We start from the raw sequence: 15,358 nt of genomic DNA, 5'->3' as shown, positions 1-15,358 counted from the left end.
GCATTTGCGCCCACGCTTAACAACACTTTTTTCAGCTAGTAATACCATAAATGGTCAAAAAAAATACCAAATATTAGTTAATAACTATTGCTACTATTACTACAAGAAATAGTAGTAAAAATAGTAGTAAAAATAGTGCCACATCATTCAGCTTTTGTCCGAAGGAATTTGGTTGTTTGAATTTCGGCTAAAGTAAACAAAACCGTCTTCGGTCCCCGCTACACGGTTTTAGATCATGCAGTTTGTCTCGTATTTCATGGGTCCAATCCCTTGAAACTCTATCTTAAGAATTTTTATATACAATCGTGCTCAATGCTTGAACACAACGAAATGGCGGTGCTTGGGTTGTGAAATTCCAAAAGCTTCGACTTCGCAACGTTGCCTTTTTTCACCTCTTCACTGGCGCCTTCTTTTGCGCCGCTGCTGAATGAAGCTAGATTCTTTTCACTCCTTCGCCGCCGTCGTTGTAGTTGTTTTCGTTGCCGTCTTCGCTGCTGCTTTCGTCTCCATCTTTGCAGTTTCTTTTGCCTCCGTCTTTTCCACTTTGATCGCCGCCAACTTTGCTCTCATTTTTATCGCCATCTTTTCTCTTTGATTCACCTCCGTGTTTGTCGTGTCCTTCGCCTCCGGCTTTGTCGTTCTTTTTGCCTCCGTCTTCGTCGCTATTATCGTTGTCATCTTCGTTGTTCTCTAATTCCAGATCTTCTTCATATTCCTCTTCACCGTTGAGAGCAAAATAATACGACATGCTAAATTTCGTAAGGATCGGCCGACTATATCCTATAGCTGCCATATAACTGAACGATCGGAAATGACCCAACTTTCGTGTTTTTGAAGATAGAAAACTGAAAATTAGTAGAGATTCTATTTTTGGTCCGATAATGTTCCAACTTTCGTGTTTTTGTAGTTAGAAAGCTGGAACAGAATATATTTTTGGTCAGGTAATCCGACTTACCAAATTTTATAACGATCGGCTGACTATATCTTATAGCTTCCCTATAACTGAATGATCGGAAATGGTATTTGAAAGATATACCAACTTTGGTATTTTTGAAGATAGAAGCTTGGGACTTTTTTCAGATTTTTTATTGTAATTAATTGGTTTTATTATAATATTTTCAAAAGGATCGGCCAACTATATCCGATGTTGGCGATGTTGTTTTAACTGCAAGAGTATATCAACTTCGGTACCACCCAAAGTTATCTTTCCTTTCTTGTTTTTATGTAAATGTTTATTGAATTTAAAATGTTTAAAAATATATTTTTTAAAAGACCATAAAGTTACAAATTTTACTATATATTTTATATGAAAAGTATGAGATTTACTTGAGGTAACATATTCATATTATAATATAACATACATTAGGAAATTAAGTTAAAATATTCAATAAAATATCAATTCATTATCCGAGATATTATTAAAATTCCGCTGGCAGAGGCACTTGGCCACTGTGCGCAAGTTTCATATTAAGATTTGGTTCCAAGTTTAATCCCAAGATGAGGCGAATCAGTGGCGATGATGCTGCTCACTTTGTCTGAGAAAGTGGAGAGTTTACATCCCACACCAAGTGAGAACACGGCGATCTATGTGCAGATCCACTATTATCCACCTTAAACGGTCAACCGATAAATTTTTGCATTTGTATCTAACCAGACCTGCGGCAATCGCTACGAAAACCCGGGCCGAAACACCCCGAGTTTTTGCTCTGATGTTCTAACGGCCCATTTACCCATCCATAAGGTCAATACCACCTAAATCATCATGGGGGAAACAAACTTCACCAAATTTCCTTGAATTTCGGTCGAACCGAGGATCCGCAGATGTTTTTTTGCAAATGGCGTTATACGCAAAACTTCAAATTAATATGCGTATCCATATGATTCACACAATACAAACAGTTTGATAACCCACTTGTGGCTTTTGGTGCTGCAGCTTTTTTTTAATGATACAAAGACGAGATTGTTATTTCAAAGAGTTAAATTGATTTGATTTAGACAGTCGATAGTTGATTTATACAGTATATGATTTCTCTCATCACGCAAGGAGAAATTATTTTCAGTACCCTCAATGCGGTTCAAAGTTCGGACTCCGAACACATTTTGTCCCCACTAAATCCTAAAATCCGGATTGCGATAAATGGACATTTAAATAAGAATGCCGATGTATTGGCGAATCCCATCGATGGAAATTTTAAAATTATTTAAAATATTTTCAGCTAACGCTGCGCGCGTAGCTTAATCGAAAATCATTTTCATAATTTCTCCATTGAAGAAATAACAAAATAGCCCAAATGAAGTTTTCTTTGCCAGATTTTTAATATAATTTTTCTATAAAGGAGACATGCTGAACCTCTTCTAATACAGAGTTCAATAATGGTTTGGATTAGATTAATATTTCACACAAAACACATATATTGTGCAAACGAAAGTAAAAAGCACCTTTTGATAGCTTCGACACGAAATTTGAAATCTATTCCTAACAGCCATAAAATATTTAAATTATTTGTAAATCTTATTCGTGAAATAGGTGCCTCAAGGAAGTTGTAGTTCTTTTTAGGCAGTGCGACTGAAGTTAGAGATATGTAGAAACTAGGGTGCTTTAAGGTTGACAAAGTAAAGAAGGTTCCAACGACAACCGGAGTAACCGGGAGATAACGCGATTCAGCTTGAGGGCAAATCTCAACACGCTTTATAAACACAAAAAAAAAGTCAAAAAAATTCACATTTGTGCCCGACTGCTAGAGACAAAATCATTAATTCGGACGAAGTACGTCAGGGTCACCGACACCTTTCCGTCCGACGAATCAGAACTTTCAGATTCTTAAACATTTTTCCACTATCCTGATCCCCACAACCAGTTCTCTTTTTGTCATCCTTTACGGAACTCTGCAAATAGTTTCACATAAGTTCGTTTGAAATTGTTGTCCCCGCTTGTTCAAAGGGTACACCTTTAGTTGCGTCCAGGAAAACTACGTCTTAGCTTTTAAGCTCCAAATTGGATTCGATACAAAGTAGCCTATATGTTTTAGCTGTCGATGATTTCTTGAATTCGGGGTTCGCATCTCCGGAGTAGCAAGATGCGTAGAAATATTGCTCTGCTATTGCTACCGCTGTCACTTTTTCCAAAGCGGAAGCGGAGCCGTAGCAGAAAAACGAAAATTGTCAGCTCTGCTTTGCTCCGAGCTACGAAAAGTTCAAAGCTATAGCCCTATCAATAGCAGAAAAAACGAGAAAGGAAAGCTAACTTCGGGCGGAGCCTAAGTTTATATACCCTTGCAGTTAAAACCGGATATATATCGCAAACATCGGATGTAGTTGGCCGATCCTTATGATTACATGATAATAAAACTTATTAACTAAAATAAAAAATCTAAAAAAAAAGTCCCAAGCTTCTATCTTCAAAAATACGAAAGTTGATATTTCTACCAAGTACCATTTCCGATCGTTCAGTTATATGGCAGCTACAGGATATAGTCGGCCGATCCTAATGAAATTTGGTAGGTTGTATCATTAGGATCGGCCGACTATATCCTATAGCTCCCATGTAACTGAACGATCGGAAATGGTATTTGGTAGAAATATCAACTTTCGTATTTTTGAAGATAGAAGCTTGGAACTTTTTTTTTAGATTTTTTATTCTAATTAATTGGTTTTATTATGATGTAATCATAAGGATCGTCCAACTATATCCGATGTTTGCGATATATGTATATCCGGTTTTAACTGCAAGGGTATATCAACTTCGGCTCCGCCCGAAGTTAGCTTTGCTTTCTTGTTTCAGCTGCTTTTAATGCACCGTCACTGTGCGACCACAAGACCAAAAAAATAGTTAAGCATCAGCAAATTAAAATTCATATTAATAAAAAACAATTAATCCGGTCCTACATTTGTCTAGTCACAGAGAACAGCGTTCCATTTAATGTGCTTAATTCATCCGTAAAATAACACAGTGTGACAAAAAAGAAAAATTAGAGGAACTTTTGAAGAGACCTAGTAGGAATTGTTCATTAGGTCGAGTATAGTATAAAACCATGTTTGAAATTTTTCAAACACCCTCAAAATTTTGATTTATTTGGAAACACCCTCAAAATCTTGATTTATTTGGAAAAAAAGGTTTTCGGGACTTTTTTGCTCTTAAAAATTCCTATGATCGTAATTTTAAAACGATTTTAAAATTTTTTTCGTTTTTCAATTGCAATTGATTGATTCAATTTTTCAATTGATTGATCCCTACGAAACTTAATAGGACGTATTATTTTGCCAAAAATAGAACCCATAGAAAATCCCAACTTTCTAGCTCAAAAAACACCAAAGTTATGCCATTTCCGATTAATCAGTTATATGGCAGCTATAGGATATAGTCGGCCGATCCGGGCCGTTCCGACTTATATACTGCGTGCAAAGGAAAGAAGGGTGTGTGCAAAGTTTCAAGACGATAGCTTTAAAACTGAGAGACTAGTTCGCGTAGAAACAGACAGACGGACAGACGGACAGACGGACATGCTCATATCAACTCAGGAGGTGATCCTGATCAAGAATATATATACTTTATAGGGTCGGAGATGTCTCCTTCACTGCGTTGCACACTTTTGACCAAAATTATAATACCCTCTGCAAGGGTATAATGATACCATTTTTTTGGAAGTTGTACCGAAAAAATGGCGTCAAAGTCCGAAAAACAGACAAAAATTCAAAAATGTTAGTTTCTTGCGTAAAAATTTTATCCTTTTTGTTGAAATAAGTTTAAGATCTATTTTTTTCAAAAGCTCCAACACTTAACTATTAAAAAACGAAAAATTTTTAAATCGGGTAAAAATTACGCGTTTAGGAATTTTTAAGAGCAAAAAAGTCCCAAAAAACCGTTTTTTCCAAATAAATCAAGATTTTGAGGGTGTTTGAAAAATTTCAAACGTGGTTTAATACTATACTTGACCTAATGAACAATTCCTACTAGGACTCTTAAAAAGTTCCTCCAATTTTTCTTTTTTTTGTCGCACTGTGTAATTGATCCCATATGTCAAGGTCAAGGAAAAACTTTAATTAAATGGAACCAAGTGAAAATATGTTCTTCGACAGGTAGTAGAAAAAATTCGACAAGAAATACACAACGAATGTAAAAATAGGATTCTATCATTAAAAATTGATAGTGCGACGCGACTTGATCGGAATTGGTTTAATTCATTAGTTCACATGAAACAAAATCCCGAGTTCTTGGAATGGTGGAACTCAGAGGAGCTGGGTCTAGTACAGCAAAAAATCTTGCCAAGGAGATTCTTTCTGTATTAGAAAAATACGGAATAGATCTAGACAAAATTCTGCCATTTACTTTAGATAACTTGGAAAATATGATAAAGATGACGAATATTTTATCAGAAAGGAACTTGACATGGAAGATGCCTGTATAGAAGAGAACCTGGAGTACTTAAAGCAAATCAAGCGTTTTGGATTGGATTGTCCAACTTACATTGGATTGTCCAACCTACAACATGGTTCACTAACTCAAGAAGGCAAAAAGTATTTTAAGCCTTATACCAGAGGCATATTAGGCCATTTCTGATTTTTTTTCAAAAAATGTGTTGTTGCAATGACAAATTTTCCATTTTTTTGTAAGCCGGCTCACAAAATTTGTTCATTTCTTCTTCTTCAGATAAACTGATGCTTTTTGAAATTTGCCCCAACATATATTTTCTAAGCACCGAAATTGTTTTTCTTTTACGCTTTCCCTGAGCCACAAGGCAAAAGTCTCCTAGGGACTGACATGCCACCAATAAAGAGTAATAAGCTTAAGAATTGGCCGTAGTGGGATCTCATTTTAGACTTTTTGTACTTAATAGAGGCTACCATTGGAATAAAACAAAATTGAACCAAATATTGAACCTTTTTATTTGGATTTTTATTCCGCTAGATGGCTTATTGGGGCCACTGTTCTGCGGTTTGATCATGAAACCCATTTCCGCTTTGCTTAAAGCGAGAGAGTGGAAAACGCTGATGCAAACTTTTCAAAACCTCGCAGTACTTTTGTACCAAATGCAACTTATATTTATGCTGCAGAGATTTCGAAAATATTTTCTTACATTACCATTAAAAAACATGCAAACTAAAAATGACTTTTTTACTCTCAACATCCTATGAGTGCTTTGAAGCACTTATACACATTTTCTCGCCTTTCAGTTAAACGAAAACTTTAAAAGTTCTTTTAACATACATTTTTGAGTTCGGGAGCTTCAAAACAATAAATGCTTTTGAATGCACAGAATTTTTATCTTTATTTAAAGGAATTTCTAAAGTTTTATTACAGCTATCCGAAAAACTTAATAACTTAACATGACTTGACTTTTTGCTATTAACAACCCGCCATCCGAAAAAAGGCAAACCCAATAAAAAGATAATTACTAACGGCTTACTGAATTACTAACGGCTTGTGGTTAATTGCAAAAATGTGAAATTTTGTGCTGGCTTCGAAACGAAATTTCACGCACACATGCACCCGTGTATCACACATATCATATGAACTTAATAGCACATTGCATAATTCTACCTTACTTTTAACCACTTTATTTTAAAATATAAGATCAAGAATTTGAGATAAAAAAACAAGAAAGCAAAGCTAACTTCGGGCGGAGCCGAAGTTGATATACCCTTGCAGTTAAAACCGGATATATATCGCAAACATCGGATATAGTTGGCCGATCCTTATGATTACATCATAATAAAACCAATTAATTACAATAAAAAATCTAAAAAAAAGTTCCAAGCTTCTATCTTCAAAAATACGAAAGTTGACATTTCTACCAAATACCATTTCCGATCGTTCAGTTACATGGCAGCTATAGGATATAGTCGGCCGATCCTTATGAAATTTGGCATGTCATAATGTTTTGCCAAAAATAGCTCTCATGTCAAATTTGAACTCTCTAACTCTAAAAACACCAAAGTTATATCATTTCCGATCAATCAGTTATATGGCAGCTATAGGATATAGTCGGCCGATCCGGGCCGTTCCGACTTATAAACTGCGTGCAAAGGAAAGAAGGGTGTGTGCAAAGTTTCAAGACGATAGCTTTAAAACTGAGAGACTAGTTCGCGTAGAAACGGACAGACAGACAGACGGACAGACGGACGGACAGACGGACAGACAGACGGACAGACGGACATGCTCATATCAACTCAGGAGGTGATCCTCATCAAGAATATATATACTTTATATGGTCGGAGATGTCTCCTTCACTGCGTTGCACACTTTTAGACAAAATTATAATACCCTCTGCAAGGGTATAATAAACCTTTTGTAAAATTTACGACGTCTTTTAATACACTATTCGGCATAATTATTTTGACGAAAAACAAATGGTTCTAGTTTGTATGTAACTTTGCAATGGTTTAATATAACTCAATGATTTTTTTTTCTGTATTACTAAGTGCTAATATAAACTTTAAAATAATGAATTCAACATTTTGTCATATGAACTTGCAAAAATATAAGCTAAAGTAATTTTTATGTCGTGGCATAAGTATTTTGACAAGTACCTTTTAATGTGAGTAACAAAGTTTAAACTCAAAAAAACTAAGGAAAAAATAGGAATTTAGTAAAATATATAATTTCCTTTAATTTTAATAACTTTTTCCAGGCGTCCCGGTACTGAATCGATTAAATTTTGGATGATCTCTGGAGATATCTGTTCCCAAAGGGAACTGACCTCAAAAATTGTCTCCTCTCTGGTTTTATTCAACGATACTGTTCTTTTACGTTTAATAAGAGACCAGACGTTTTCAATTATATTTAAATCTGGACTTTGAGGTGGCCAGTCCAAAGTGGTAACACCAACATCCTTCAAATATGATGTAATCATCTTGGCTTTGTGGCATGGGGCGTTATCCTGTTGCAGAATGAAGGATTGACCAATAAGTCTGTCTCCAGAAGTAAATGCGTTATCATTTAGAATCCGTAAATATTGGCCTTGGTTCATCGAGCCAGTGACAGGAACGAAGTCACCCAGTCCATTATACGCAACACATCCCCAGAACATCACACAGCCTCCACCATGGCTTACTTTTTGGCAAACGGGCCGCCTTTTCTGCCTTTGTTCCATTGGTAATCTTACAACAAACTTATTTTTTGATGAGTTATACTCAAAGGAGCTTTCATCTGTCCATAGAACGCTCCTCCAGAACTCCTTTGGCTTTTGGACATATTCCTTTGCGAAAGCGAGTCTTTTGAGCTTGTTTGCTTTTGTTATGTATGGTACTTCCTTGACTTTATAAGTCTTGAAATCACTTTCTTTTAAACGTCGACGGACTGTGCGCTCACTAATTGGTGTTTTAGCTGTCAAATTAAATTGATCTGCTGCGGATTGGGGCTTTAGAAAAATATTTTTTTTAAATTCCCGTACAAGAACTCGGTCTTCACTAAGATCTGTTTTGCGCTTTGGACCTGATCTTCTTAAATTACGCAGGTCATTATGCTTTTTACATTTTTTAATTTGGTAGTGCACAGTTTGGCGCGACACCTTAAACTCATCGGCAATGTCTTTGACTGCTATTCCAGCGTTAAACTTTGCTACCATTAAGGATCTGGTAACCAAACTTAGTTCAGCAGTTTTACCCATGTTATTTAATAATTCTTAATAACTTTTTATTTAAATAACAACGTTTAATATTGTTACACACAGAAGTTCTTTAATTGTCGCGTGCTTAAATGTGAGAAAATATTTCCATAACGATGCTGTCAAAATACTTATGCCATGCAAAAAGCCATTGTCTGCATGCATTCTTATCAGTAGAAAGAGAATGCAAAAGGTAAACGAAATAAAATTTGGCATGCACAAAGCTAAAAATAGATTCTTTGCTTTGCGCCTCATTTTGGCACCTCTATTTAACGGTATTAAGGATAGCAAAGTCTGATAGTCAAAAGTAGGGTTCGTCAAAATATTTATGCCGACTAGTGTAGTTATCACGCTTATCTTAAAATAAGTCAGTGCAATCTTGCTAGCGTGCCGGAGCCATAGTGTGCCCTTCCATTGCGCTTATTCCTTTCTTTCACACATTGTTTATTATTAATTTTAAAATCGGTTTAGAGCGGTACAGCAGCGGTAGACGTTTATGTATTCTTATATGCTCGCTTAGTATGAAGTGCGGGGAAAGATGAATATGCACTTTACTTCATACACTTCAGGTCTGCATGTGACAGTTTATGCTGACACTTGCAAGTTGCAACCGTTTGGAATTTCGTCCACTTGGTCAAAGAACACGTATATTTATCATTGGATTTATTTATTTGCAACAATGTGTGAAGTACAGTGCGCATTCGGTATATATGGATATCACAGCACACAGTTTGTGTGGATATCACAGTTTGTCTGTCTGTTTCAACGCGATCTGGTCGCTCTGTTTACTTCAAAGTTTTAAAGCTCCGTTCCTTTGCACGCAGTATATAAGTCGGAACGGTCGAGATCGGTCGCCTATATCCTATGGCTGCAATATAACTGATTGATCGAAAATGCTATAACTTCGATTTCTTTAGAGTTAGGTAGTTAAAGTTGTAGCTGCCATATAACTAAACAATCGGAAAAGACAAAACTTTCGCGTTTTTGAAGACAGAAAGTTGGGACTTCGTACAGATTCTATTTTTCAGTCGGTTGATTCGATCTACCAAATTTCATAGCGATCGGTCGTCTATATCTTATAGCTGCCATATAACTGAACGTTTACCAATCTAATATATCTAATATATCATATCTAAATGATATACATATATAATATGTAAAAATCTGTGCGGATTAAAACAAAAATTTAATTATTAGAAACTTTATTCAATTAGACTTAGATTTAATTTTGTTAATCTGTACTACTTGGAAGCCACATATAAGATAAAATTATCCTCAAATGTGCACTATTAAATAAAAAATACTCGATACTTCATGAAAGAATGGTAGGATAAAACAATAATCCCGTTTATTTTTAAAGTCTGGTAATAAATATTTTATCTCTTCTTTTCTTCAACGTAGAGAATTTATTCCAAAAAATAATGTGCCTTTGGGGATTGATTCTCATCTGAACCGTTTGTTTATTACAACTCCACGATGGAAAAATGGCGTTCCCGCAACTTTAAGCACCATTTCGTATCCCTCAAAGGAAATAAGTCCAGCACTTAGACCATATCCAAAATGGGAAGATCATGGAAATCCACAAAATCCCGATTGCTCAAAATTAATATCAGTATATCGAACAGTGATAGATAAATGCCAACGAATTTGGGTAATTGATTCAGGTATTGTAAATGCCACAATTAACTTGAAACAGATATGTCCACCGAAAATAGTTGTGTATGATCTAAATTCTGATAAATTAGTTCTTCGGTACAATTTTCCAAAATCACAAGTAAAAGAGGATTCTTTACACTCAAATATTGTTGTGGATATAGGAAAAAACTGTGAAGACGCACATGCCATAGTTTCAGATGTATGGAGATATGGTCTTGTTGTTTACAGTATGTTAAAACACAGAAGTTGGCGTATCACAAACTACAACTTTTCTCCAAACCCAATTGCATCAGATTTTACAATTGATGGACTAAATTTCCAATGGTTAGATGGAATATTTGGAATAAGTATCGCTCCTAATCAATCAAAAAAGGATAGGGCTCTTTATTTCCACCCAATGGCCAGTTTTAAGGTAAGGATTTTATTTTATTATTTTTGAGTTCTAAAAAACTTTATAAAGATAAGAAAATATAGAATGAAAAAATCATTCAAGAGGATGACAACTTATGAAGATAGAGTTGTTAGATATACATCGGATCTTGTGAATTTAAAAAAACGAAAGCATTTATCTGGAGAAAGGTGAAAGCTGTGGCATATAAGATACTGAAGTAATAAGTTATCTTAAACCTAATATTGACCAATCCCGGCTGGGTCAAGACTGGGCTGGGAGAAGAAATAGAAGGGGTTCATCTCTAACACCCACTCCACATTTCTTACATTTGGGATACCTAAAAAACAATATGAAACTTTTTTTTTTATACCCGGTACTCGTAAAGGTCAATTTGTTCCGGTCTTAACTTAATCTTCGGTTACTAAGGATTAATACGTATTTAAACTTTTTCCGATATTCTGGATCAAGCCGCATTTTGTTTAAAACCAGAACCATTGCGTATTTTTCGTGGTGGGAGCTCAAGTTCCGTGGGCTCTGCCCCACGTGGTACCTAAAATTATCTCAGCCTCCAGTTACGCTCCGTGCCAACAAGGACATAAGGGGTGCTGTAAAAAGTTTATGATGTGGCCTAAGCCAAATCATAAGGTGTTACAGGTTGATCGATTATGTTCGTTGATATGGCTTTCTCACTGTTAGACGACAATTATTACTCCTTCCTTTTCCGCAAATGGGGCAATCGATTCTGGTCAGACCGCTGGAAGATGGCCATCTATAATTCCAATAATCTCAAAGGTTTTATGACAAGCCTCAGTTAAGGCACCATCTTTGTAGTTCCTCATCACCCATGATACCAGAAAAATTCTTTAATAAAGTTTGCACCGGGCCTGGTCTACTGGCGGTGGGTGAATGCCCTGAATCACGCACTACTCACTTGAAACGAAAAATGGTAATTGATTTTTAAATCTATCGTAGGCTGTGTTTGTTTCTGTGGAAGACGATTTGTGGTTTCATTGCCAATCAGTACGTTCGGGTTACAAACTGCAGAGTTGCATGCAACTAGGCCAAAAAAAAAATGAATTGGGAAATAACTTGTATGCGGGTCAAGAAGGACCTAGCGGCCGGTGATAATCAATAAAGCTTTCCCCTTAAAAAATATTTTAGGAAACCAGCTCCATACAGCTTTCCGGATGAAGGCAACGAGTCCACGTGGAGCGATCTCCGTGAGGTCTGTTAGGTCCGTGAGTGCTGCTGTACTTAGGAGTTTGAGTCAAAACTCTATCCTCCTTCTCTACATCCCCGCAGCATCTACTGTAATCGTTGCGTTGTACCGCTACCCGCGTGCGTTTCTATTAACCATTGTCCCGTGGACTTGACCGCTAGACTGGAGTCCTACCTGTTGATGACGATAATTATCCTTGAACTTTTCCTAGAGCAGGAACCATATCATGCGTGAGTTCCGGCAGTTCTGGGGACTCCTCTATTTCCTCAGTGCTACCAGGTCAAAGTAATCCCTGCATTTCAGGCTACACGTTGCTAAGGGAATGCCTACTATTTTTTTCAGGTTGGTAGTAACCGCCCTTGCTAATTCATCAGCGGCGCAATTTCCCCCGTGGATCCTCCGGGCACCCATATAGGGTGGATGTCATGCTGCTCCGCCATCTCGTTAAGAGATGTGCGACGGTCATTCACTGTCCTAGAGTTGGATGAAAATCCGTCAAGGTCTTTGAGAGCAGCTTGACTACTTGATAACATGCAAATGGTTTCTTGATTACCAGTAAGTGCTGGAGATCTAAGTGCTTTCCCGATAGCTATTACTTTTGCTTGAAACACACTACAGTGGTCGGGGAGTCTAAAGGACTCATTTAGACACAGCCGTTCACAGAGGAAACCGACTTCCACCTGGCCATTCAACTTTGAACCGTCTGTGTATATATGAAGAGATCCGCTCGTCCCGGGATTTGTATGGCCCATTCCTCTCTTGATGGAGACCTTATGTTTTAAGGTGTGGTGATTGACGGGTATAGTCTTTAGCCCTCTGTACCCGTTGATCAGTAGTAGTCTGATGTCTGTTAGAGCAAGCCACCAGACCACTACCCCGTAAAAGAGTAGGCAGCCATCTTACTCTTTTTGGAGACATACCCCATTTGAGTCCAATGGCTTTGCGGCAGGTAAAAAAACGCGGTAGTTGTCTGGTTTGCTCTATCCATAGTATTCAGCTTCCAGTCAAGTTTTCTGTCGAGCGTAATTCCTAGGTACTTGGCGTTACCACTGAGGGTAAGTGTTTCCCCTGATAGTTTTGGAAGCCTTAAATTCGGTATTTTGTACTTCCTAGTGAAGAGGACAAGTTCGGTCTTGGATGTGTTCACTCTTAGACCGTTCTTATTTGCCCATGCTGAGAAAACCCTCAGTTTGTCCGTCAAGCGGTCGCACAGAGTCTGGGGAAATTTTCCAGAGAAGGCAATTGCGACAATCTGCATAAGCCATAACTTTTCACCCACCACCATCTAGGGATCGCAGTTGGTGGTTAACCGTCACGTTCCAGAGAAGAGAGACTTTCTTCCGGAGTGCCTCTACTGACAAATCAATAAATAGACTCTCATCCTAGTGTCGCCTCAACAATCCTGTTTACCAGGATCTGCTTTGTTAGGCGCACGGAATAATCGTATATCCCTAGTCTCATCAGCGCATTGATTATTGAGCATGGCAGGATGTTGTTAAACTTACCTTCTATTTCTACAAAAGCAATATGTGCGTATTCCTTATCACTAAGTACCTTTTCGACAAATACAATGATCGCGTCTTGGCATACTATTACCCTAACGCTACCCTGATACCAGCCTGCGTCTTTGCATTCTGGTGAGGGTTCTCCGCTCTTTAGCATCTCGTCCATGGTGCGCCCATGGGACTCTTTTACCACCTTTCGCCTTTTACCACTCTTTACCACGTCTTGGCATAAGCCCATCCATCGATTCCTTGTCCAGGATTCTAATAAGGGGTTTTCCCTTCGCGACCTCATCGAACGAGCGGTTGGACGGCTGTGGCTGGACCTTCTTATTCCTCGCTTGGGGCTCCTCCGTCTGTTGACCTCTGCCTTTTCGTATTCTGTGCGATCTCCTTGGCAGGGTCTACTCCAGCCTCACATCCGGAAGTCGGGCAGGATCTCCCTTGCCCATCTATTGATTTCGGCTTGGTCCGGATTGGCTTTTGCCCATAGGTTCGCCTTCATGAGAATGAAGAGTTTGTGGGAGCCTTTTCGCTGCGTCGGGTAAGACGCCGCCGGACCAGGGTTTACCTAAGGGGCCTTAGTTGGTTAAGATGTTGGCCTTGGGGTCTTCCTCTTCACGCCGTTCGGTAGCCCCATAGTTAGCCCCGCTTTAAAAGAGGATGCCTTAGCACCCTCCTCCGCACCGGCGCAAACCGTCCGCGGATATTAATCAGATATTTAACGCAAATATCGTATATAGTTGGGGTATCCCTTTGAGAATTTTAAAATGAAACCAATTTATAAAACTAAAATTTTTAAATAAGTTCCTATCTTCAATCTTTCAAAATATCATAGTAGAGTAATTTCCCAGCGTTCAGTTATATGGCAGTTATAGGATACCGCTGATCCTTATAAAATTTTGTATGTCACATTATTTTACCAAACAAAGAATCCATACAAAATCTCAACTCTCTAACTTGTTAAAGTTGTGGCTATAGTTATGGCACTTATGGTAATATAGATGATTATGCTAAGTATAGATTATAAGTAGCCTATAAAAGAGCTATAGTTATGTTAGAAGCAAATAAGAATAGAAATAAACTACTATACGATCAAAAAGTAAGGGATATAGATATATCAGTAGGTGACAAAGTTTTATTAAACAAGAAAGGAAAGCTAACTTCGGGCGTAGCCGAAGTTTATATACCCTTGCAGTTAAAACCGGATATATATCGCAAACATCGGATATAGTTGGCCGATCTTTATGGGAAAAGGAAAATATAATCCAATTTATTACAATAAACAAGAAAGGAAAGCTAACTTCGGGCGGAGCCGAAGTTTATATACCCTTGCAGTTAAAACCGGATATATATCGCAAACATCGGATATAGTTGGCCGATCCTTATGAGAATATGATAATATTACCCAATTTATTATAATACAAAAACCAAACCTAAAAATGTCCCAAACTTCTATCTTCAAAAACACAAAAGTTGTGTCATTTCCGATCGTTCAGTTATATGGCAGCTATAGGATATAGTCGGCCGATCCTAATGAAATTTGGTAGGTTGGATCATCTGGCCAAAAATATAATCTGTACTAAGTTTCAGCTTCCTATCTTCAAAAACACGAAAGTTGGGTCATTTCCGATCGTTCAGTTATATGGCAGCTATAAGATATAGTCGGCCGATCCTTATGAAATTTGGCATGTCGTAATGGTTTGCCAAAAATAGTGTCAAATTTGAACTCTCTAACTCTAAAAACATCAAAGTTATACCATTTCCGATCAATCAGTTATCAGCACATATATTGAATACCCACTGAACCGAAAGTACTCAAAGGGTACGCACTGTAACACTTTGTTGCAGCGTTTACATATTTCAAAGTCGCTATGGCTTAGCCCGCACACAGGAAGTGCTAGCGTCGGCATAACTGTAACGAACGTACAGCATATGCATACCCCTCGCGCCCCCTTTTGAGAGCGCATAGCAATATATATAAGTA

General features: G+C 37.6%; 1 protein-coding gene across 1 annotated transcript in view; it reads left to right on the top strand.

Annotated features, from left to right (window-relative positions):
• yellow-h (L-dopachrome tautomerase yellow-h) overlaps positions 1-15,358 on the top strand; it is a 114,430-nt gene that overhangs the window by 32,922 nt on the left and 66,150 nt on the right. Inside the window, exon 2 of the mRNA XM_043213377.2 lies at positions 10,005-10,671. Coding sequence (XP_043069312.1) covers positions 10,005-10,671 — 667 coding nt within the window. The remainder of the gene's footprint in view (positions 1-10,004; positions 10,672-15,358) is intronic.

Source organism: Drosophila bipectinata, chromosome 4, assembly GCF_030179905.1.
Source record: "Drosophila bipectinata strain 14024-0381.07 chromosome 4, DbipHiC1v2, whole genome shotgun sequence".
NCBI classification, from domain to species: Eukaryota; Metazoa; Arthropoda; class Insecta; order Diptera; family Drosophilidae; genus Drosophila; species Drosophila bipectinata.
This window is presented reverse-complemented; position numbering and strand designations above follow the sequence as displayed.